At 40.4% G+C, this 25,739-nt stretch overlaps 1 protein-coding gene across 1 annotated transcript in view; it reads right to left on the bottom strand.

Moving 5' to 3' along the window:
* The window catches only part of SYCP2 (synaptonemal complex protein 2), a gene marked incomplete at both ends in the record, with an annotated part of 45,254 nt that extends 27,313 nt beyond the window's left edge, over nucleotides 1-17,941 (bottom strand). Inside the window, 13 exons of the mRNA XM_084246595.1 lie at nucleotides 912-972; nucleotides 7,830-7,925; nucleotides 8,447-8,492; nucleotides 9,890-9,942; nucleotides 10,021-10,163; nucleotides 11,006-11,040; nucleotides 11,286-11,371; nucleotides 11,974-12,059; nucleotides 14,563-14,587; nucleotides 14,887-14,991; nucleotides 15,714-15,842; nucleotides 16,666-16,809; nucleotides 17,918-17,941. Of these exons, the coding sequence (XP_084102721.1) occupies nucleotides 912-972; nucleotides 7,830-7,925; nucleotides 8,447-8,492; nucleotides 9,890-9,942; nucleotides 10,021-10,163; nucleotides 11,006-11,040; nucleotides 11,286-11,371; nucleotides 11,974-12,059; nucleotides 14,563-14,587; nucleotides 14,887-14,991; nucleotides 15,714-15,842; nucleotides 16,666-16,809; nucleotides 17,918-17,941 (1,033 nt within the window). The remainder of the gene's footprint in view (nucleotides 1-911; nucleotides 973-7,829; nucleotides 7,926-8,446; nucleotides 8,493-9,889; nucleotides 9,943-10,020; nucleotides 10,164-11,005; nucleotides 11,041-11,285; nucleotides 11,372-11,973; nucleotides 12,060-14,562; nucleotides 14,588-14,886; nucleotides 14,992-15,713; nucleotides 15,843-16,665; nucleotides 16,810-17,917) is intronic.
* Between the last annotated feature and the right edge of the window lie 7,798 nt (nucleotides 17,942-25,739).

The following is a 25,739-nucleotide window of genomic DNA, read 5'->3' as shown; positions in this document are numbered from 1 at the left end:
TCTTTCAAGACACCAATAAGAAAAAGAATAAGCAAGAAACAGACTGGGAGAAAACAGATACAGGGCTGGTATCCAGGATATTTTATAAAAACTCAGTAATAAACACAGTCCAGTATGTTCCAGCTACCCCCATTTTTTAAAGGTCTTTCTCATAAATGGATGTTGAATCTTATCGAATGCTTTCTTAGCATCTACTGTTATATGGTTTTTAGTTTTTCTTTTGTGAGATGGTGAATTGTGTTGGCTGATTTTGGATACTGAACCATCCCTGTGTCCCTGGAATAAGCCCCATTTGGTCATGGTGTACGATTGCTTTGATGCATTGTCAAATATGGTTTGCTAAGATTTTGTTGAGGATTTTTGCATCTGTGTTCACCAGGAAAGTAAGATAAAATACTTAAACAGATACTTCAGAAAGGTATATAAGTGGCTACTAAGCACACGAAAAAGTGCTGAACATTACTGGTCACTAGGAAAATGCAAATGAACTATTAAAAGACACCTCCGCATGCCCACTAAAGTGGCTAAAGTGTCTCGCTCTGTGAATCTGGGTGGCAGCAGTCTGCCTGGTGCTTCTGTCCAGCAGCGTTATGCAAGTTCCAACACCAGAAGTGGAGAAACGAGGTTTGAATTTAATCAAACAACTAGCTTGAAATGGCAAGAGTCTTGGCAGGCTCATGACTGCCCACGGGCCGGACTAGCTAGGGAAGGAAGCAAGTATAGGAGAAAGGTGGGGCTTTAGGGAAGAGAGGAGAGGCCAGGGAATTTGATTGTACTGAGCCATCAAATGAGTGTGAACATATGAAAATGCTTTTGGCTTTCAGGAATCCATTTTGTTATCCCAGAGAGAAGGCAACTCCTACTTCATATGCCAGGAATGAGAAGAGAATAACAGAAAACAGGTCTTATACCTTCAATGCTGTATACTTGTACTTTGTCCTCAGGCACAGTGACTGCTTCCCACTGATGATCCTTAAATTTAAAAACAGGTTTTGACCATAAATAATAATGTATTTCTGATTTGAAGCTTTATTAAACACTATGTCCTAAGTTATATGAATAATTAGGCTATACTTCACCAAAAATCAGTGAGTTTCTTGACTCCATCAGCTGACTAACATCATGCATGTCACATTCACTCTGTCTGCTCACACTTAAAAAAGCATGATGGTATTGATTCATTTTATGGTCTCCTATTCTTGGCCAAAAGAATAACTATCCACTAATATTTATTAGAAGATACCCTTTTTTAAAATTTTACCAAATCCTGTCATTTCTTTCTTCAAGTCGTTCTGTGAAATCATTCATTTCTTAATCCCCACTCGCTGATGGACTTTAGAGTGATACACTGAATGCTCATGGATAACAACCTAAAATGTTTTTCCTTCCAAGCATTTCATGAAAGTCTGCATAACTGAACAGTACTGAATTCACAAAAAATAACAGCAAAAATTAGATACCCATTTCTATGAGATGGAGCCAGTAATCTTGTCAGCAAAATAGATCAAATTCTTTTAAGATCTCATTCATTCCACAGAAATTCCACTAAATCCTCAATTTCTAGCAACTCCCTCCTCTGCTTCGCCTTAAGTGAAAGCAGGCGATCAATCATTCCCCCCCCCCCCCCCACCACGGCCCCCGTCCTTACAGCACTAATTCTCCCACACCTTACACCTTGGGGTCGGGAGCAAAAAGCTGGTGTCCTTTCCTCTCCTGAAGATTTAAGCAGCTGCCTATTTCTCCACATATAAAAACCAGCTCCTCCGAGTCACACGCCCGCCAGCACATACACTCTCCCTACTAACTGCCGTCATCTACTCACTTTGAAGTGATTCTTCCTCACGTTCGGAGGAAGCCACCTTCCTTTATACAAAACAACGTTGTGGAAACTTTCAAAAGGCTTTTTTAAAACTAGAAATCACAGCATGAGGAGCTCAAAGGAAGCCCTGACCCAGCTTCAATATTTACCAACATATGGACTGTTCACATCTCTGCGCACCTTCACCCTGACTCTCCCTTCTGTACACACTCTTCCTAGTGACCCCCTTAGTGTTTTCCAATGTCTCCTTCACCCCATCCATTTTTAAAAGCTCTTATCCTTAAAACAAAATACCTAATTAAAGCTCTCCCTGGAATCTATGTCTCACTTTAGCTACTACTGTGCTTTCTTGGAATGTGACGTCTGTACTTTGTGCTGAAACCCTCGTCATGCCAGTGAAACTACTTTTCATGGATGGCCAGTTTTTATTTTATTTAGCATCTGTGTTGACAATGTCAGTGATTTCCTTTCATAAAAACACCCTTTCCTCACCTTCCGTAACATGATACCCGTTCCATTTGTCCTCTTTTAGCTAATTCTTCAGGTATCCTTCAGGGCAGAACCTCTTTTGCCGATCCTTAGTCTGCTTGAATCTCCCTCCTCTCAAGTTTTTCTAAAATCCATCCATTTCCATCCATCCTCCTTGTCACTTCCCAAGTCACACCACCATGACTTCTCACCTGGATTGCTGCAAAGTCTGTCTCTGGTCTTGTCCCACTTTAACCCATTTTCCCCACTAAGAGAAGTTCTGCCATGAACATGCTCCTCAGTGCCTAGCCTATATCCAGCACAGACTGAGTTCTCAAATAATTATTCATTGAATTGATGTCACCTGCTACTTATAAACCTTTTTTGGCTCCCCACTGCCTTATTTCTTTCTAATCTCTTTTGCACTCCTCGTACTAACCATACTACGTATCTCTCAATTTTTTGACTATTTATTCATTCTTCCAATAAACATGCACCTATAAATAACTATAAATGAGAAAAGACAGGCCCCTGATTTTATGAATCTTACATATGATGGAGGGAGCAGCAGACAACAAAATAATTTTAAATAGCAATAACTACTACAAAGGAAATGAAAGAGAACATAGTGAATAATGTAGTTGGGAAGCTACTGTAGGCTGAGTGACCAAAGTAGCTCCTTATATAAGGAGGTATGATCTGTACTGAAATCTAAATGGGCAAGAAATAAGATACAAAGATCTGGAGGAAGTTTCTAAGCAGAAGAGCCAGCAATTTGAAAGATCTGAGATGAGTAAGACCTGTGTTAGAGGAACAGAAAAAAAGAATGTGGAACATAATAAGCGTAGTTGATGGTCTGAGGTGTCAGAGAAACAGGTAGGGGAGGGATCATAAAGATACTTCTGTGTCATGTTAAAGAATTAAGAGAAGGGTTTTAGCAGTTATTTTATGGAGAATGGCTTCTAGAGTAAAAGAAAATACAGGGAGAGTGTACTATACGTCTATAAAAACCCAGAGGAGAAAGAATTCTAAATATATTTTTGGGAAGAAAAATCTCCCAGCTCTAGATCAGTGTTTGGAACATAACATACATTTAGTATTTATAAACACTGTCCCTAATATACATGTACTATAATTCTTTTCTTCCCTAACATATTCATTAGACTTAGCTGAATACAGGCAGGAACTACATCAATCCTACTCTATACTCTTCTCCCCAAATTAAAGTCTAGTTCCTGAAGAAAATTCAATCAAAAACTCTGCTACAAACTTTGCATGAATATATAAAGTAACAAAAGCAGTCAGGGTCCCTGAGAAATAACTGCTGATATTTGGAATTCAATTTTAATGAAACAGTCAATTTTAATGAAACAATTTTAGGTATTCTAAAATAAAAAGAAATAAAAGCATGGGAAAATCCTAAGAGACATTTAGTTAACATTCCTTTCTAAAGCAATTACCTGGAACAAAAAGAAAAAAAAAATAGAAAAAATAAAAGCGTCATCACTAGTCACATCAGCTAGTGAATGCAGATAAATTCTTACTTAGATTTTGGTGATGTGACCACATACAGTTTGAACTAGAAGTATACCAGGCAACAAGTAGGACGTGGAGCTATTTGGAAACAATGGTTCAAGAGTTTTCCTCAGGTTAAAAGAGGTCATTAGAAAATATGCCACCTGTTTGGAACGCTTAAACATACAATATAGCAAAGAAAAAACGAAAATTCACTCTCTACTACTACCAGGAGAATCAATCCTATTTTCAACAGATTTTGAAAATAAGACCACTTGTCTTTACATGTTAATGTAATTTTTAACTGAGTATCTCTGTATTTGAGTAACTATTGTCCCTTCTGGATTTAATTCATGTTCCTTTTTTTCAATTCACCTTCCTTTTCTTAAAATTTACTTTTATTATTCATTGAACCTAACACTGGTTTATAACACTCTATATGACTCAGAGATAGAAGTTTACTTTGTTTGTATGTTAAATTTTATGTCACTGAAATGTAGTTTATTTCTGGAAAACTTGTTAAAAAACTAGTATTAAAAATTCTGCATCTACAGCAAAAGCAGTAATAAGAGGAAAATACATAGCAATAGAAGCTCACATCAAGAAACAAGAAAGAACGCAAAGAAACAACCTAATCTCGAAGCTCAAAGATCTAGAAAAAGAACAACAAAAAAACCCCAAAACCAGTAGAAGAAAAGAAATAATAAAAACCAAAGCAGAAATAAATGAAATTGAAACTAAAAAAACAATCCAAAAGATCAATGAAACCAAGAGCTGGTTCTTTGAAAAAATCAATAAAATAGACAAACCCCTAGCCAGGCTCACAAAGGAAAAAAGGGAGAAAGCACAAATAAACAGGATCATCAATGAAAGAGGAGAAATCACAACGGACACAGCAGAAATCAAAAGAATAATCAGTAACTACTATGAACAGTTATATGGAAACAAGTTTAACAATCTAGAGGAGATGGACAAATTCCTACAACTCTACAATCACCCAAAGCTAGATAAAGAAGAAATAGAACACCTAAACAGACCAATTACAATTAGCGAAATTGAAATGGTAATCAAAAACCTCCCCAAAAACAAAAGCCCAGGACCTGATGGATTTACAAATGAATTCTACCAAACATTCAGAGATGAATTAGTGCCTATCCTTCACAAACTCTTCCAAAAAGTTGAGAAGGAAGGGACAATACCAAACACGTTTTATGAAGCCAACATTACACTAATACCAAAACCGAACAAGGACAACACAAAAAAGGAAAACTACAGGCCAATCTCCCTAATGAACACTGATGCAAAAATCCTCAATAAAATTTTAGCCATCAGAATCCAACAATGTATCCATAAGATAATTCACCACGACCAAGTAGGATTCATTCCAGGGGCACAAGGATGGTTTAACATCCAAAAATCAATCAACATTATCCAACACATCAACAAAAAGAAATATAAAAACCATATGATAATATCAATAGATGCTGAGAAAGCTTTCGACAAAGTGCAACACCCATTCATGATAAAAGCCCTTGAAATTCTTGGGATACAAGGAACATACCTCAACATCATAAAGGCCATCTATGACAAGCCAACAGCCAGTATCATTCTCAATGGTGAAAAGCTGAAAGCAATTCCATTAAGATCTGGAACAAGACAAGGATGTCCACTCTCACCACTGCTTTTCAATATAATACTGGAAGTCCTAGCCAGAGCAATAAGACAAGAGAAAGACATCCAAGGAATCCAAATAGGAAAAGAAGAAGTCAAACTATCACTATTTGCAGACGATATGATATTATACATAGAGAACCCCAAAAACTCCACAGAAAAGCTAATTCAACTCATCAATCAGTTCAGTAAAGTGGCAGGATACAAAATCAACATGCAAAAGTCAGTAGCCTTCCTATACACAAACAATAAATCTGAAGAAGAAGAAATCAAAAAAACCATCCCTTTTGTTATTGAAACAAAAAAAATCAAATATTTGGGAATAAATCTAACAAAAGAGGTAAAGGACCTATACAAAGAAAACTATAAAACACTGTTAAAAGAAATAGAAGAAGACACAAAGAAATGGAGAGACATCCCCTGCTCATGGATTGGAAGAATAAACATTATTAAAATGGCCATCCTTCCAAAAGCAATATACAGATTCAATGCTATTCCAATCAAAATTTCAATGTCATTCTTCAAAGAAATAGAACAATTATTGATGAAATTCATATGGAATCACAAAAAACCCTGAATAGCCAAAGCTCTCCTGAAAAAAAAAGAAGGGAATGGAGGCATCACACTCCCAGACTTCAAACTATACTACAAAGCCATAATCATCAAAACTGCATGGTATTGGAACAAGAACAGACATACAGACCAATGGAATCGAATAGAAAATCCAGAAATAAACCCACAGATTTATGGTCAACTAATCTTTGACAAAGGAGCAAAGAATATGCATTGGAGCAAAGAAAGTTTGTTCAATAAATGGTGCTGGGAAAACTGGGTCGCTACATGCAAAAGAATGAAGCTTGACCACTACCTCACACCATACACAAAAATCAACTCAAAATGGATGAAAGAACTAGACATAAGACCTGAAACCATAAAATATATAGAAGGAAATATAGGCAAAACACTACGTGATTTGCACATCAAAGACATCTTTACAGACACATCACCCAAAGCAGTGATAGTGAAGGCAAAGATAAACAGCTGGGACTACATCAAATTAAAGAGCTTCTGCACAGCAAAAGAGACAATAACAAAAACAAAGAGAAACCCCACCAACTGGGAGAACATTTTTGCACCCAACACTAATGATAAAGGACTGATCACAAAAATCTGCAAAGAGCTGATGAGACTCAACAACAACAAAGAAAATAATCCAGTCAAAAAATGGGCAGAAGAGCTAAAAAGAAACTTCTCTGAAGAGGAAATGCAAATGGCCAACAGGCATATGAAAAAATGTTCAACATCACTTGTAATCAGGGAAATGCAAATCAAAACTACCATGAGATACCATCTTACACCAGTGAGAATGGCACATATTAAAAAAACTAGCAACAACAAATGTTGGCGAGGGTGTGGAGAAAAAGGAACTCTTCTGCACTGTTGGTGGGAGTGCAAACTGGTCCAACCACTGTGGAAAGCTGTGTGGAGATTTCTGGACCTACTAAACATAGAGCTTCCATATGATCCAGCAATTCCACTCCTAGGTATTTACCCAAAGGACACAGAAACATCAATTCCAAAGAACACCTGCATCCCTATGTTTATAGCAGCACTGTTTACAATAGCTAAGCTTTGGAAACAACCCAAATGCCCAAAAATAGATGACTGGATCAAGAAGATGTGGTACATATATACCATGGAATATTACTCAGCATTCAAAAAAGATAAACACATGCAATTTGCAGCAACATGGATGGCGCTGGAAGGGATCATGCTCAGCGAAATAAGCCAAAAAGAAAAAGAAAAATACCGGATGGTCTCACTCATAGCAGGAATCTAGAAAACTTAAATAAGGGACCAGGAAAATGAATATAAGAAAGTGAAAATCAAAATCAACAAAAAACTATGAACCAGAGACACTTTTAGGGGGGTGGGGGCGGGAGGGGAGGGATTGGGGTCAGAATGGGGGGGCTGCAATTGTATGGGGAATATAACAATAAAATGTATTAAAAAAATGGATAGTAGTGTTCTATATAATTTAGAGTTTTATATAATTTCTGTGAAAAACATATTTATGAAAAAAGTTTTTGTATAATCTTAATAAATATAATTACATAGGTTTCATTGAAATTCCTTAAAAAAAAAATTCTGCATCTAATTTTTCTGTTGTAATAAACATCAGACATAATTTTTAAGAAACGTGATTGGTTACCATGCTAATCAAAACTACGAGAGCTAACATTGAGAAATGTGAAAATAGCCAGAAAATAAAGAAATCCATATTCTTAAAATGAATTAAAACATTCTTATATATGCATATACATACATATAGTATAATAGAGTGAATAAAGCTTACATCATTATCTCCAGCAATGTAGAATGAAAGAGTCTGGCTCCCAAGATTAAAATCTATCCAAAAATCCTCCAGTTTCTCATCTGATGGTATTTGCAGCTAGTAAAATACACATATAAAACTATGTTTTTAAAAATGACAATAGAAAAGTATGATGTTATATACCTGGCTCAATTTCTTTATAAAGAACAGAAGTATAGCTAGAAGGTGAGGGAAGATAAAGAGATGAATACAACATTTAAACTTACTGAGAAACAAAAGAACTGTTGCTTTAATATTTTTCATAGAAATGAGCTAGCTCTAAGAAATCACAAACATTCCAAGTGCAAATAGCAGTTAAATATTAGTTTGACTTCATAAATGAATGACAAATCAATATAAAGTTGATAAGGAAAATGTGAAGAAGTGTGGACTTTATATTTCAGTTACCACTGGTTACTTGGGAAATGGAATGTTCCATTTCATAAGATGTCTCTTAGATATAAATACTAACCAGCCAGATGTGATCTAATTATGAAGATCTTTATAGCTTTTTGTTAACTAATAACTGGTAATTCACTTGAATATTGAGCATCAAACTTCATTCAATAAAGACAATGTCTGCTAAATTTAAACTTTACCTCATATTTATCAAGAAATGCTGATAAACAAGGAAATGTAAAGACCCTGAAATAAAAAATAGTTTCAGTTAGAGAAAAAATTATAAGCCTTGCAGCATAATCTTGACTAGCCATAGAGCCATGCTGGTAGTCAAAGGAAATCAGGTGGTGGAAATAATTTAAATATTTCCTTCTTTATTACTTTTTAAAGTAGAGCGTAATGGAAATTTGTTTCTGTAAAACACATTACTATGATGATATTCTCAACACAAATTACCAAATTTTTGTGCTGTCATCTATGAGCAGCGATTCCTAGTTTAGTTTATATTATTAATGAATAGATGTTTCCGTAGAATTTAGATGGGAAAAGAAAAGTGACTAATACTGCTAATAAAAGTGGCTGAATTCACTAAATGCTTTCGTGGCCTAATACTATTAATAAGCACTTAGTATACAATCATTTCATTCAATCTTCACAACAAACATGAGACAGGTATTAGCATTCTTATTTTACAGCAGAGGAAATGGAGGCAACCGAGGTTAAATAACTTGCCCAAGTTAGAACAGGCAGAGGGGACGCTGATTTAAATCCAAGTGGAATGACTCCTTGACATAACTCATCCTATCTTTCATCCTTAGCAAGTAAAAGTGAACTCATGAACATCTGTAAGATGCCAGGGAATGTTCTGCAAATTCTCTATTCTTCTGTGTTATCAAGAGTGATACAAATTTACCAACCCTTTCATGCCATTCCTGAAGTTAAATAATCTCAGAAAGAACATTCTTGCAGTATGATGATTATAGAAGATGACTTATGCTTCTTATATTTGGGTCAGGGAGGTAGCTCAAGTAATATACCTAGATTTTTGGGCCTCCTCTGGTGGTGCAGCGGTTGAGCGCTGGGCTGCGAGGCTGCCCATGGCCTCTGCAGCACCAGTTCGATCCCCGGCCACCGGTGAGGATCCTACATGGTGCGCAGACCTCTCCTGCCACGCCCACTTTTCCCCTCAGCAGTGTGTTTCGTCAGTCTGCCTATTCTGTTCCCCCCTCTGGCTCTGGTGAATCCTCTCACCCTCCCGCACTTCTGACTGTACCCAGTGCTTGTATAAATAAATCTTTAAAAAAAAAAAATCTTAAAAAAAAAAGCAATATACCTAGATGTTTATGATTCCTCAAATACAAAGCTTATATGATAATGTATATACAATTCTGAAATATAGCAAACCAATTTTAGACATGCAAAGTTATTAACATTAAAATAAAAATGCATTTTCCTCTAAAAACTAAAACAAAGACGAACAGGATTATTTCAGTCTGTCAGTACAGCAGTTTACTAAATGAGGTTACAGTGTGGTACTGTAAGGTGTCTTTAAATACCCACCCACATTTTATACTCCAACTGAACAGGACAAAGTTAAATCTTTACGCTTCAACACTGTGTCCCCCTTCTTGCATTAAGTTTACCTTCTCTTGTCTCCAAGCATGCCATTTACAAGGTTGAGAAATATCCTGCAATCCTAATTTTAAAAAGAAAAACTTTTAAAAAGCATAGTAATTTTTGAAAACTGTTATAATGTTATTTTTATATTACTTACTGTTTCAAATTCAAAGTCTTTAATTCCTTTAAATGCATCAGCAATAAAATCCATTGAAAACCACTGACATGCCAGTTCTTGTCTTTGTTTTTCTGTGGTCATTCTACATAAAGCTTCTACTATACCTACTTGTAAGTCATAATCTTTAAAAAAAAAAAAGTCAATGTATTATTTAAAATTATGTAAACTGAGAGTTTATAAAACTCATATTAGACAAGCAAGAGAAATAAGGAAAATATTAGTGTAATTTACCATCTTTTGCCTTTTCCTTTGTATGAATTAGAAAGGCTCATCGTAAATATAGCCCAAAGAACAAGTTTATTAAAAGGAGGGAAAAGGATATTCCCCTCCCCCAGGAAAAGGATATTTTAAAGGAAACCCTTAAAATACTCAAAGACTGCCATTCCATTATTATTAGAGTTGGAAATAGTAAAATAACATACAAAAGTCTATAAATCACAGTCTTTGTCTTCTTTTTGTATAATAGGATACTTGTGGTTAACTCAAAGTACTTTAAGACAGTGGTTCATTCTGTCTGTAAGTAACTACTAAATTACTTCTCATATGAACTTCTCATATGAAACATAAGAATTTTAAGATCTTTTAATAAATGCCATTCTCTAAAAACAAATATTATCAATCCCAAGAATATTTAATCTTCTTAATTTCATAATGTACTATTTGAGGAATTTCTTAGCAAGAGTAATTTACATCTGGACAATGTGGTTATTGGAAAATTAAGTTATATTAATAAGTCTATCAATTAGGCACAAATTACATTAGACAACAGCTAATTCATACTAAATTATTATTTTGGTCCCAAAGAAGTTCATCATTAACATAAAATTGCTCAATTATACATAGTTTATAATTCCTTCATATACCCTCCCTATATTACAATGTTATTGCTTTGATTAGAGATATGATATTCATTAATAAATCTGGAATACTTTTAAATATAAACATGTTGAAAAGACATACTTACCTCCAGCTTCTAAAATCCTTTCTCCCATATTACTCCTGTGAATCAAAATAACAGCTCATATACCAGACTAGTATTGATTAAATAGAAATCCCCCATGTTTGTGGGGAAAACCTAAAATTTACTTTTGGTTAGTATCACAGACTTTTACAGAAAAATATATTCTTAAGTTATAAACCTGTATTAGTTTAAATTATTAATGCAACTAGTAGTTGCCTTATGTAATATTCTTCAAATTTTCCTGGCTTGAGTCACAAAAAAACAACATGGTAAAAATTATTACATGAGTATTAACATTTCTTGGTTGGAGAGTATTTTCCTGGCCTCTTGAGGCATTTTGTCAAGCATAGCATTCATTTTCTTCAGTGTCTAGAAAGAAAAAAAGAATCCATTAACTTTGTATCTTCAATGGAATAGTAACTATTTAGAAAAATATTCTAGGTGCATAACCTTAGAAGCCTATTTTTCCTTAAAGAGCATATATACAAGAATGGAGAAGGGTGGATGAAAGAATATAAAGTAGAAAATAATGAAAACAAAAAAGCTACAGGATATCAAAAGTAGATCATACCATGACTCCGGTATTTAAATCATTTATATTCTTTGCGGTATGTTTATTAGTGCTCTATTACAAAAATTAAGGAAACAAAAATATATACCTTAATATATTTTTGTTTTAATACATACACACACACTTATATACACAAATACAGGTTCTTCTTAGCATTTACTTACAAATTCCTAATATCTTAATGTAATTCATTTTCATTGAGTTATAAATAATACATAAACCCATATAATTAAGAATTTTCAAAAAAAATTTAAGGAATGTATTCATTATGTTAGTAAGGCATGAATTAAGGCCACAGAAATGCACTAATAATTCAGATAATCATTCAATTAGAAGAACAGCTACAAAATTTTCTTGCCTTTCTCATTTTTAGTTTTAAAAGAAAATCCAATTACTTTACCTCCTGCTGAATACAAATATTCACTCTTGAGTCAATAACCAGGGCACAAATTCGAGGTATAAAACTTTCTGCTACTTGTCTTTTACCTGAATAAAAATGTCAAATTATTAGTGTGCATTTTAAATTACTTTAAATGGTAACATTTTCTAATATGAGTTGATGGGAAGGATGTACTAGTTCAGTTCAGAAGAAAGCCCAGTGGCCTGGATATCAGGAGGCATGAAGTTCTGTCCTGGTTCTGAATTTCTAACTAGCTATGTGACTCTAAAAAAAGTCCGCATATGTCACTGATTGTGACTCTGGCAAGGAATAAAGGCAGATCCAGCATTTTCTTTCAAATACATGACACAGTACGACTTTTGAATGAAATACATACAGTTCAAAAAGTGAAACTTGTATTTTGAGTTCTATAAAAATTGGCTTCATTAAAGTCATACAGCAAAATTTCCATAAGGGCCACCAACACCTCTCAGTCGCATGATCTAAATAACTTGAGCTACTTTTGAAAGTTAACCCTGTTCTCAAAAAATGAGTTTTTATCAGTATTAATGTTTAGCAGAATCACATTATATTATAATGCAAATTTTAAAGATAATTTTAAACAGCTATATTGCAATAGATACTGGAAAAAAAACCACTCAATTAGGTGAAAAGATGTGATGTACTGTTAAAATCTGAGCTGGATCACTTTATAATCATCGGTATGTGACCATTTTGGCCCTCCTTAAGTATCCAAACCAAGTATTTAGACCAGATTACTATGTTAATTGCAAAGAAATCAATGAAAAAACTGCATCATTAACTATTAAAAAAATAGCAATTGATATTTTAAAACATTTTGGCTACAGATATGGGAAACAGCTTTTCCTTTCCTAATAAACAGTTTACCAGCCTCAATCCCCAATCCTAGGCAACAGAGATAAAATAACTTGAATCTGATTGCCTGGCAGAAAAACCTGGCTCAGGATAAGTGCAAGGATGGTCGATAGCATGTTCTCCATTTACTACTGCAAATTCTGTTCCATCAGAAGTCGGGAAATTCTGGCCCAGAAACAAAACGTGAGCCACTGTCAAGTTTTATATAGCAAATGCTTTGTAGAAGTATCCGAATCCACCACCTCTTTTGAATAGTGTCTAGGTGAGTGTCCTCCACTTCCATAAACTGAGCCAACATCAGTTACATGAATTTTTGAGGGAAGCAGAGGCTAAATATAAATCTCCTGACTTACCTCTCATAAAGCAGTTCTATTACTTACTTAGCAGTAGTAATGTTTTGTTACCTTTCAAACTCAGGGCTAAGACCAAAATTTTTCTGAACAAGAACTGCCCTCCATCATTATTATCAAGCACTGAATGATTTGGGTAATTAATGTGGGTTGTGAACTGAGCATATTCCTTAATGAATTCAACCAAAACGTAGAAGGCAAAATAGTGCTTATATGAGAAACTTGTACTGTGTAAAGTCATTTCTATGGAACTAATGCTATCCGAGTCATGTGTAATGTGACTCGTTATGTGTAACGTGTTGCTTCACACACTTCTCAGGCTGTCAAAAGTTAAAATAAAATGTGACATCTTTATTCCCACACAAATTTGCAGAAGATATAAGTTTCCAAGCTCCAGCTATAGTTCCTGCAGAATTTTGAACTTTGATGTAAGCACAAAAGAAATTTACATATTTCAAAATCCATTTAATATGCAGTTGAAGAACTTTCTCCACTTCCTCTACCCTTCAATGAAAAGCAATTAATATGCATGCAATTATATTCTAAAAGGCAAATATTAAGAAGTTAATATTCTACAAATGCTTTCCCTGTGATGACTATGCTAAATTAAAAATCATGCTCAGGGATTGATTTTGGTATTTGACATTATCTGAGTGAAAGGACATTTTCTAATGCAATATACACAAAAGCTCATTACAGAGAAGCATGAACAAACAACTGCCATCAGTTCTGGTAACAATGAACACTAACTTTGAACCTTAAGTGAAATGCCATCCCCCGAAGGCTATTCTCCATTCCTCCTTAGCAGATCGGAATTACAAAAATATATATATTTTGAACTGCATCAATAAAACATTTGTGGAAATTTCTCTCCTTTCCTATTATGGAAGTGCCTACATAATATCCTTGATTTCTTTCCTTGGTCCATGAAACCTAAAATATTAATAAAATATTTCCTACCTAGTCTTTTACAGAAAATGTCAATCCCTGGATACTATTAGGACGATGCTACAAAAATTATAAAATTATACTAAAACTCTAATAGCAAATTATTGCTCCATTAGAAGTTAAATGTTTAGGGCCTCCCCTGGTGGCGCAGCAGTTGAGCGCTGGGCTGCAAAGCTGCCTGCAGCCTCTGCAGCGCCGGTTCCATCCCCAGCCACTGGCGAGGGTCCCACATGGGACACAAACCTCTCCTGCCGCCCGCTGCTCCCCTCAGCAGTGTATTTCGTCCATCTGCCTGTTCTGCTCCCTGCTCTGGCTCTGGTGAATCCTCTCACCCTCCCATGCTTCTGACTGTACCCAGTGCTTGTATAAATAAAATCTTTGGGGAAGAAAAAAAGAAGTTAAATGTTTATTATACCTTCATCACTGATGTCGTGTACGACCTGAAAAGAAAGTGAATACCTATAATTTGCTGTCTTATACTATATACTAGTACAAATATTATTTAAAAATAACAGCCAACATTTGAACTCACCACATAATTATCTAACTTTTATTTATGATTTAACAATTTAATCATATTAATTTGGATAAATACTTTATACAATTTGAACAGACTAATCCAACCAAGTCACTAACCAATTTTCTAATGACATCTAGGCTTGGGACATGTAGAACACAATGTCCTTTTTAAAAAATAAACCCATATTTTATAACATCAGTTAATCAATGTGATTTTTACCATCAAAAGATCAAATAAGTCTTCTACCATGTTTATAACAGTTTCATCTTTTGAATTTCCTTGACTCAGAATAATCTCCTTGGATTTTTCAAACCAGGTAACCATGTGAAAAAAGAAATGTACAAATGAGTTAACTTGGATTTAACTTTTATAATTTTAAGAATGTACTTATCTTTGTATAGAAGTAAACTTGGGAACAAAAAAAAATCAAAAATTGCAACATATCAAAGTTAGTTTATGCTTTTAAACATCTTTGTTGTTTTTATTGTTTGGTAACTCACTATAATTTCCTATATTTTATATGGGACTGAAGTTAATCCTAATTGCAGGTGGATCTTTATTTCCTCCTTTAAATTCCTATTTCAGGTATACTTATATAACAGATGAAAATAAACTGTCATAGCATCTCATTTTTGCAGTGTTAGTATCTGAAAGTTTGGTATTATTATACCTTATTCAGATTATTTACATGCATTATCAGGTTTCAGGTACTGTTCTATGCCTGTGTATACAGCAATGAATATAACAAAGTCAATAGCCCAGCTTCTAGCATGGGAGACAGACAGTAAACAACACAGAAAGATAAAGTAAGACAGCGGCTAAGATGAACCAAATTCACATAAATGAAAGAAATTCACATAAAGGAGCCTATATACAGTTTCCCTGTGATCTTTGTAGCGTATCGCACGTTATAAAAATACTTTGTTTTAAAGTATTATATAAAATGTCCACTTTTTTTTAACAGTTTGGATATTTCTAATTTTATTTTAAACCATACTTTTTACCATATTTTCACTACTCAAATATGTTACATATGCTATACTTATCTTCTGGACTAGTCCTTGTTTTATCATGGCTAGAAGACCAGCTTGCCCCAAAATGCTGATATTTTTGCCATATCTCCCAACAGAAATCAAAATGGTGGCAACAGTTCGGACATCCTTTTTACTAAGCTCCTGAAACAAAAAGCATACACTTAAATATCTGTAAGCCCAAAAAAAGTATGCGCTGTGATAGGAATTTTGTAATCCTCACAAATTCCAAAAGTCATCCATCCTCATATTCTCCATATTGTAACGGATGAAAGTGTGGTTTTAAGAAGCAATTGCTAAAGCCATCTACCGAGGAAGGATAAACATGCAGGACAAAATATAGATCTGTAAAAATTCAAGAAAATTTAGGCTATGATAGAATGAATCAGTTACCCTCCATTCTAGAAGGTTCCATGTATTTAACTAATGGATGTAAGAAATCTAACCCTTTTTGATTTACAGTAAATCTCGGAGTAGAGTATCAAAAAATCAGCTCTCATGTATAACAATGCTTCATATACAAGAAATCAAGTCCAAGGTTTTGGGGTGATTTTTTGCTTGTTCTTTTGTTTCTTTTTTGCCAGCATTAAGCATTGTCTCTATAACATGAAGAATATGCTAAAAAGTTTCGAAACAGATCATGTTGTTTGAAAATCAAGGAGGTAAACTTAATTTTCCTCAATTTAAGTAATAGTTAACAATGTTAACACCATGTTACAGAAACATGAAGAAACACAGCTTTCTGTGTATTTTATTCAGAAAACCAAAGTACAGTATGTTATTTGGGACTGTTCAAAAAAAAAAAAAAAAAGTCGTGGTGAAATAAGCACTTGTTTCTGAAAGTGAGCATGCTGAACAAGCAACGGCCAGCATTCATTCATTTGTTTCCTCTAACAGCATATTTCTTTCTGGACAGAGAGTGCTATCTAATAATTTTAATAATCATTCAGCAAAAATGAATAATTACCCTGCATACTAGGACATCCAACTTGTGGAAAAATTGTTTGCTGCACTTAACTTTCACATCTTCACAAATATCAATTTGTAGAAGAGCCTTCAAAGGTTTGAAATCATTTTTTCTTAAAGCATCATCAATGCATTTTTCGAACTGCTAAAGAAATAAGTTAATGACATAAACACTGAATCAAAGTCAATTAGTTAACTTATGCAATCTAATAATTAGAGAATTCACATAAAAATTCTCAAAGGAGTTTACGGAGTATTAATTCAGTTATTAAGAAAACCTATCTATTATTAAATTTGGAGCAACAGAGATAAAGTTTCAATAATAACAAGACCTTATATTTTAAAAAAGCTTAATAACTTTCCATTTCATTATCTTTTATTGGAAAGTCATTACGTTGAACTCAACAAAACCTGTTAATAGAAGAAAATCAAATTTATATAGTAACTAATAATACCATGGACAAAAGTTTACATATCTATCAACTTCTTAATGAGGTTTAGTTTTCAAAAATTTTAAAGATGGCTAAAATCAACTAATTAATCATAACACAGATACATACAAACACATTAAAAAATATTCACATACACACACAGGGTGATTCTTCATTTAAGGTAACAGATAAGGTTCTGAGAAACTCACTTTAAGCAAACCAATGACACCAAAGGAAAGCAGGTACTCACTAAGGTAATTTCTTTCAACATAGGCTAGGGTTTTTTTTTCCCTCATGAAGGTTATAACAACATGACATTGAATGAAATGTTATGGAGGACTTGCTATGGTGTGTGTATTTATTTACCTATGCATTTATTTATGATATTATATATTTTTAGCCTTTACAAAATCTGCCTTCCTGCAACATAAAGAATTTTCATACCACAATCCGATGTCCAAACTTGGTGGTAAATTGTATACATGTTACACAGGTATATTAAAACTTACTCTTTACTTAAATGGATGTATAATTTTAAAATGTAATATAAAAATATGTAGGCATAAGTTATGTTTATCAATGTACAATTCATTTCATTAAAAAGTATATATAAATAACCAGCATCCTTAATTGTATATATTAATACAACTTAGGAAAATAAATCGTTTGAAAAATGGAAGAACATTTTCATTGAAATTATTCTATTCTGACATTTCATAAACAAGTAAGTTTTGTCTTTTCTAAAACAAGGCACTTAATACCTATAAAAAATGATTTTAGGAATTAAGACAAAATATTTTCTTTTGATTTAGGACTACATACCTGGAGATCTGGTCTTATTGGCATTTTGACTTAATTTAAAGCAGCAGGACAAAACAAACACCTATAAAAGAAAACATACTTTATGTATCTTACAATCTACTCTATACATTTACTGTCTTAAAATATTAATACACATAAATCAGCAAATACTGTTTCTTCAAGTTCCTCACTGGACATTTTTCATACCTGTCTATGAAATTAATCGTTTGAATCTGGCCAAAGAAGTTTCTGGAGGAAACTTTACTTAAGATCATTTACTTTACTGAAGATCCTTTACTTAAGCCTTCTCTTTTTATAGGTTACTTAAATGTCAAAAGTCCTGCCAAAAGGTCACAAAGCTAGTTAGTAAAAGAATACAAACCTGGCTGGATCTTCCTTACCAGAGATTGCTGCTACATTTGCTCCAACTTTGGAAACAAGAAAAGTAATTTTGAATTAAATTGTAAATGAAATTGGAGCCAGTAATAAAAATATTTAAGGAGGGAAGAATATGTAAGTATTATTACCAAAGAACAAGCTATATGAGATTATAGAAATACACAATGAAAGGAGAAAAGACAACCTAAGCACATTTTCGCTTCCTAGGGGAATGAAAACAGGAAACAACAGGATTGCATTAGGAACCATTTGCCCCTAGAGGAGAAATTAAATTTGTCCCAAAATTAACAATGGTGTAATAAAAAACAAACGAAAGACCCACATAGTCCATTTTAACAAAAGCATCGAACACCTCCAAATGCCATCCGAAGGTATCTCTATAAAGGAAAAGAAAGAATGCCATCCTTTCTAGACATCATAACCAGGACAACTGAAAAATAGCTTAAACTATGTAGAGTGTTGTAACAGAATCTTCAGGAAATCTAATACACAGAGAAAATGAATTAACCCAAGAGTTATACAGGACCGGGTATCTGCTGGGAAGTGGGACGGGTAAGACAGGACAAATCAAAGATTCAAAGTTTTTTTCCCCAAAGTTCTCTGTGAGGTTTTAATAAACCAGTGTGGTATGAAAGCAAGCAATGCTGATTTTCTTTACTGATCTACATGAGCACGTGCCAACCTCGCCAACCTCAGCTTCATAAAGGCTAGGTTTCTGTACCTCTTTCCCCCGTTTGGTCAGACCCCAAGAACAAAGAGGGGGGTGTTTACTGGAGGCCCTCTGAGACTCCGGTGAGGTTCAATATAAAAACCTACATGTCCCTTTATATCGGAAATAATCAGGCAATGGAATTTTCTTAAACAAAACTAAAAAGAACAAATCTAGTGACAACAAAAATAAGATCTCCAAGACAATAATATACTAAGCACCTTAATAAAAAAGACACGCACACAGTTATTCCTGATCATTAGGGAGAAGACTGAACATGACACCACCAGCAAGTCTCCTCTACAATAATTTCCAAATTTCAAAACAATTCCAATAAAAACCACAAAAACATATTTTGAGCAACTTGGATAACCCTTTCAATTTATATGGAAAAACATTGCTACCCTGATAACTAAAAGTTAGAAAAATCAGAGAATACTATTTGATCTTAAAACATATTGCAAAGTGACAATTACTACAAAGCAGTGTTAAAAATAGGAAATAGACAAATGAATCAATAAAACAAAACAAAATCCAAATGCACATCCAAGCGCACACTGGAAGTTCATATATGAGTAAACACATTTTACAAATCAGAAAGGATGTGGTAAAATAGTTGATTAATTAGTAGTGGGAAAATTGACTTATGAAAAAACAAAAGTAGAGCTCTATCTCCTGCCAGTCACAAAAACAGGCTCTAGGTAATCAAACTACCTAAACATAAAATGTCAATGTTTAAAAACTACTGGAAGGAAATGCAGGGCAATAGCGCTACAATTCTGCCATAGGGAAAGATTTAAGGCATCGGAAAACACAAAGCATGAAAACAGATGCGAACGTTCTGCACAGGCTGGCCTATGAATAAGTCATCACACTAGAAAAAAATCACAATGGAGCAAGAGACAAAGGATTAGCATATTTTTTTTTTATGCAATAGCTGGGCCAAAGGTGGGGAGGTGGGGGTGAGAGGGCGCCCCAGAGACAGAGGGGGGAGCAGAGCAGGCCGATCTACTGAAGTGCACTGCTGCGGGGAGCAGCGGGGAGACAGGAGGGGTCTGCCGCGCCCTGTGGGCAGCTGCCTGGCCGGGGGTCGACCTCGCGCTGCAGAGGCTGCGGACAGCTTCACAGAGCTGCCCTCAACCCGCGGCGCCAGCGGGAGGCCCCACGACCCCCCTAGCTATCAGGAAGACTAGCACAGCAACAGAAAAGGCAGCCGCCCAGCAGGAAAGTGGACCAGGACGTCCCTTTCCGAACGAACACGCGCTCATGAGAGAGGCCGCCCCGCGGTCATCGGAAACGCTGACGAAGCGCCCGCACGCCCTGCGCCCGGGCTGGACGGGGCGAGGGCGCCGCTCCCCGCAGGGCCCGCGGGGTGAAAGGACACACGTGCTCGGCTCGCGACTCGGCCCCGCCCTCACCTCACGCCCCGGGAGCGTCAAAAGCGCATCCAGCGCCGCGCCCGGAGCAGGGCGGGCGGCGGGCGGCGGGCAGGAGGCAGTGGGGGGAGCGGCGGGTCCCCCCCACCCACCGGGGCGCTCCAGCCCGGAACACCGGGGCACGGAGAAGCTGCCGGGTGGGCCGGGGGAAACCCTGGGGTTGAAGCCGATGCCGCGGGGGCGGGCGGGCCGCGCAGGCGGACACGCAGCCTGGGGCGGGGGATAAAAGGGACAGCGAGGGGAAAGGCGACCCCCGCAAAAGGAGGCTTTCTGGGGGGGGGGCACGGCGGGGTCCCGCGACCGCGCTGTACCGAGGCAGACGAAGTTACTCGGGTTACGTCGCCGAAAGCTCAGCCCTCCACGCGCGGCCCGGGCCCAGGCGGACGGGTCAGCGGCGCCGGCTCTCTCGCGCCCACGCCGCGCTCTCCGCGGGCCCCCGGGCCTCTCCCGGCCCCGAGGCGCCCCGAAGCGCCCCGAAGCGCCGGAGCCGCGCGGCCCCTCACCGCGCACGCCCCGCGGCCCGAGGGCCATCCCGGCCTGCGCGCGGGGAGGCGGCCCCGGAGCGACCGCGAGGCCCGGCGCCCAGTGCGCGCTGCGGCGGGAAGGCCCCGGGCCTGGGCGCCCGCCCGCCCGACGGCAAAGGACGGCAGCCGAGCAGCCCGCAGCGCCCCGCCCGCCCGCCCGCGACGGCCTCGCCAGGCGGGCGCGCCCGAGGGAGCCGGAGCCCGAGGCCCCGCCACGGCGGCCCACGAAGGCGGCCCGGCCCGGCCCGGCCCGGCCAGCAGCGGGCGGCGCGAGGCCCCCGCCCGGCGCGTTTCCGTCAGCGCAGCCCCGGCCGGTGCCCGCGAGAACAACCCTCCCCCCGCCCCCCCCCAGCCCCGGCCCGCAGGACCCGCCCTCCCCGGGCGCCCCAACGGCAGCGGCCAGCCGCGACCCCTCAGCCGCCCGCCGGCCCCGCGCCCAGGCCCGGCCGCCCGCCGGCGCGAGGCCGCCCGCCGTTTCCACAACGGCTCCGCGCCAGCAGTTGGGGGGCCGCCGCCCGCCCCAGCCGGGCCTGAGGCCGCCCCCCCGCGCCGGCGCCCGGAGCCCGCCCAGCCCCGGGATCCACCTGGCGGCCGGAGGCGCCTCCGAGGAGCCTCCGCGTCGACGCCGCCCGCGGCCGCTGCCCAGGCACGTCTCCGCGCCTCAGCGACCGCGCGGGCGCCAGGAGGCACGGCCGGAGGGCGGGAAGCGGTTGGCCAATCGGCGCCGCGGCCGGAGCGCCGCGGCCAATCAGCGCCGCCCGCCGGCCAGGCCCCGCCCCCAGAGCGGCCGTCAGCGCGACGGCTGGAGGCCGGAGCCCCCCGCCCTGCCCAGCGCCGCCGCGGGGCCAGGCCGCCGGGGGGTGCGCTCGCCGCGCGGGCCGGGCGCTGGAAGGGGCAGAGAGAGGCCGCCGGCGGCCCACGGAGCCCGGGAGCCCTACTCTTCGCCCGGGAAGGCCGGGCGGAGCGCGGAGACGCGGGGCGGCCGCCTAACCTGCCAGGCCCGACTCCGGGAGACGCCGCGCCGCGCGCCGCCAGGGGGCGGCAGGAGACCGCAGAACGGCGCGGGGACGGCCCGCCCGGCCGCACGCCCCGCCCCCGTCGCCTGGACGCCCCGCCCCCTGCTGGCTGCTCTCCGCCCCGCCCCGCCGCCGGCTACGCCCAGGGCCTTGCGGCGGCAGCAGCAGCCCCGCCCCCTACCGGATATGCCCCGCCCCTGCCGGATATGCCCCGCCCCGGGGCGACCACGCCCCTCCGCGCGCCCCGCCCCGCCCCCTCCGCAAGGCCGTGGCTGGGCCGCCCCGCGCAGAGCCGGGATGGGGCCGCCGCCCCCATCAGCCAGACCCCAGACAGCTGCGGGGCAACAGGCAGCGGCCATCCTAGGCTTGCTGCTCAACAGCCAGCAGTGCTGGCTTAGGATTTCTAGGACGTCCCCACTTAAAAGATCAGTTTAAATGGTGACGGCGGGGCCACGTCCGGGTGGAAGACCCAGTGCAGAAAAGGGTGTCGCAGACACGACCTCCGCCCGCGTCAGCCAGTTGTTTCTCGCCCCGACACTCTTAGCAAGGAAAATGTAGAGCCTTTTTTACGTTTACTTTTTTTCTTTTTCCAGAAAGCATAGGGATTAGTCACTCTCAGTAAACTGCCACATGGGTGGCGGGAAAGCCCACCGTTCCTTTTCACGTTATTGGAATTGCTTCTAAGTAGGATGTTGGATTATGATGTTAGTTGAAAAACTTAATCAAAACGGCGCACTCAGTTAAATTGAACAAGTGCTTACCGGGACCCTCATCAGGTGGCGGAGGAAGCATGGTACGCGTGGGCTTGAATGTGACCCTGCTGCTTGCCAGCTGTGGGACTTGAGACAGATTATTACCTAAACCTCTTAATTTCATTCTCTTCAGCTAAGGAAAGGGGATTTATTATTTAACAGCTAGTGTAATTTGCAAAATTACATGAATGAAATATGGCATCTAGCACTGTGAGCAAGCAAGAGAGGGTGCGATAAATATGTTATCTCCCATGTGCAAAACTGATCCCAATTAGTCCATAGGTAGGTGTAGGATAAAGAAAATGTCAGGCTTTTCTGCCCTCCCGCCATCAGGATAGATGATGGATCCTTGTCCTGAATAGCATGCCTGATGGCGGGCACCTGGAATAGGGTGTGGGCATAGGTAGATGGGATTCAGCTGAGCTAAGACTGTGCTTTTTTAAGGGCGGCATCATGGGGACGCCAGCAGCAGCAGTAGAAGCCGAAGCAGAAGCCGAAAGAGGAGCCGAGAAGCAGCAGAACGAACGCCAGAGAGCCCAGATAGAGTGAAGACTTGCTGGGGGCTGGGAGGCCTGCCAGCCTCCCAGCCCCCCAGCCAGCACCCCTGCCTGCCATATGCCTGGTGAACCCCAATAAAAAACCTGCAAAACCACTGAGGACTCTGACTCCTCCTTTACCCGGTCTGCATGGGATCAGAAAACCTGCACTGTGTCCTGTCCTGCCCTTACAGTAGGGCTTAATAAGCATTGTAACTTACATGCTATCCCATTCCCCATATTTCCTTAGAATTTATTCACATGCTATACTGATCTGAGAGAAGAGACTGTATTTCTGTTTCTCAAAGTCATCCACAACCCTGCTACTGAAATGACATACAATCCCACACTCTTGGGGGGAGGGCAAGGCATTAAATTTAAGTGTTTGCAAAAGGATCAAAGTTATGCGTGAAATGACTTAAACAATCAAGAAGTTTCTAAAAATCCTGGTGTCTGTAATTAGATCACAAGAAAAACACTTCAGCTAGCAGCTTGTGCACATACACTTTAATATTCAGGCTTGAGTGAAACCATCTTAAATGACAGGCATAAATATGTTTGGAGAGACCACCCAGTAATTGTACAATAGCTACAGAATTTTAACACCTAGGCAATATAACTGTTTTAGGGTCTGACAGTTTTTAAGCGATTCCACAGCTTCTGTAAAATTAAGCTTTTCGGTTTCAAATGTTGGTCTTTTGCAAAAGGCACGTTGAGGTTCTCTTAGTATTGAAGCTAGAACACTTACTTCAGAGTCCATGACCAGAACCTTGTTAGCACATGACTTCACCTGGAGTCTCGACATGCCTTTCCACTGCAGAACATCTGGCAGCTCAAACTCTCGTACCTGAACACTCAGGACATTCTGGGCTGGGTCGAGGGCCCAACCGCCCAGGCCCTCCAGCTCGCTGACCTAATTGGACCATTTGCTGAACAGCAGGAAGTGCAACCAGGCTTCTCGGGCTCTTGCATGTCAATGTAGTACCCGCTGCTAGTGGCCAAATTGTTCCCTTTGATCACAGTATTTCCAATCAAAATGCATTGTCTTAGATCAGCAGATACCCAAGAAAACCATCCTATTCATAGTTTTAAAAACACAGGCGTTGCAATTAAGAAAAAGAAAGCCAAACTGGTTAAAAGGCAAAACACATCCTTAAAATCTTGAATTGACAAATGTCAATACGCATTTCAAAATTGCTCACTGGGAACTGTTATCACAAAATGGACCCCACGGTTTCAGCTACAAATCAACTTCACCGGTTGGGGACCGTGTCCTTCTCGGCTGGGTTTTCATACCTCAGTGCTAGCACCTTCCTCAGAGAGATCACCGCACAGCACCAGACGAAATCGCCAGTCCCTTGCTGGAGTTTTTAGTCACTGCTGTGCCCTGCAGGGACAATGGCCTTGAGTGCTTGGCTCTAGAAAGGAAGAAAAGCATTTAACACTTTAAGACTGGAAAACCAGTCCAGAGAATGTTAAAAACTCTCCTATCTGAAGGCACAGGGAATGAAAGTTGGCAGGAGACTGATAAAAAACAGGGCAATCAACCATCAACACAATTAAAACAAAAAGTCTCTGTGAATTATTTTTCCTGCAGCACTCTGGCTATTGCTGAGGACACCTGCTTCTTCCGCTTGCTAGTAACGCCTCAGAGATGACAGCTGGACTCTTCTGACATAAAGAGTCAACTTGATCACCCAAAAGGTAATTGCAAAAGGCCCTTGTGGCCTGAAGTTGCCTGAACACAATGCAATTAAGGCAGAATTTCTTGACATGTTTAGGTAGGTTCAACCTAAACCAAGGCCTGCGCTGCAGATGCGTGACTGTCAAACAGGTACAAGAGGTACATGGTGAAGAGAGGTCGCAGAGGGAGTTGCTCTTGCTGGTTTGAAAGTAGGGGGCATCTCCTTTCTGGCTGTTGCTGTGGGAGTCGCCCCCCGCGCCCCAGGGCCGCTGGACTACGCAGCCGCTGGGGCCGGCCTCCTGCCCACGAGTCGTCTCCCAGTGGCAGTCCCCAGACTCAGGCACACGCGCACGGGCTCAGCTCTCCCGGCCGGGGCAGGACGGCCTCCAGCGACCACGACGGGGCCGCGCCGCACGTGGTTTACAATCGGGACAAACACACAAGCTCAGCTCATTAAACACAGAATGTTCCTGAGGAGGCCCCACCTGGGCAGCGGGCCCGACATCACGACGCTTACAACAAGGAACAGCCATCTTCACAGAGGCGCATGCAGGGCACATGCAACGCCCGCGCCCTCTCCCACCAGGCGGGCGCAGGCCTCCCCCCGGCCTTCCCCGGGCACCCTCGGCCGACCCACGCGCCCAGACGCGCCCCCCACTGCACACTCGGCCTCCCGGCCGCCTGAGGTCCACGGAGACCGAGCGACGCGGGCATTTCAAGTAGAAGATGGGACGGGGGGAGGCGGGAGGCGAGGTCAGGGCGCAAGGTGCGGGGGGCCGGGCCGGGC

The sequence above is a fragment of the Talpa europaea genome, assembly GCF_964194135.1.
Source record: "Talpa europaea genome assembly, chromosome: 11".
Classification (NCBI taxonomy): Eukaryota; Metazoa; Chordata; class Mammalia; order Eulipotyphla; family Talpidae; genus Talpa; species Talpa europaea.
This window is presented reverse-complemented; position numbering and strand designations above follow the sequence as displayed.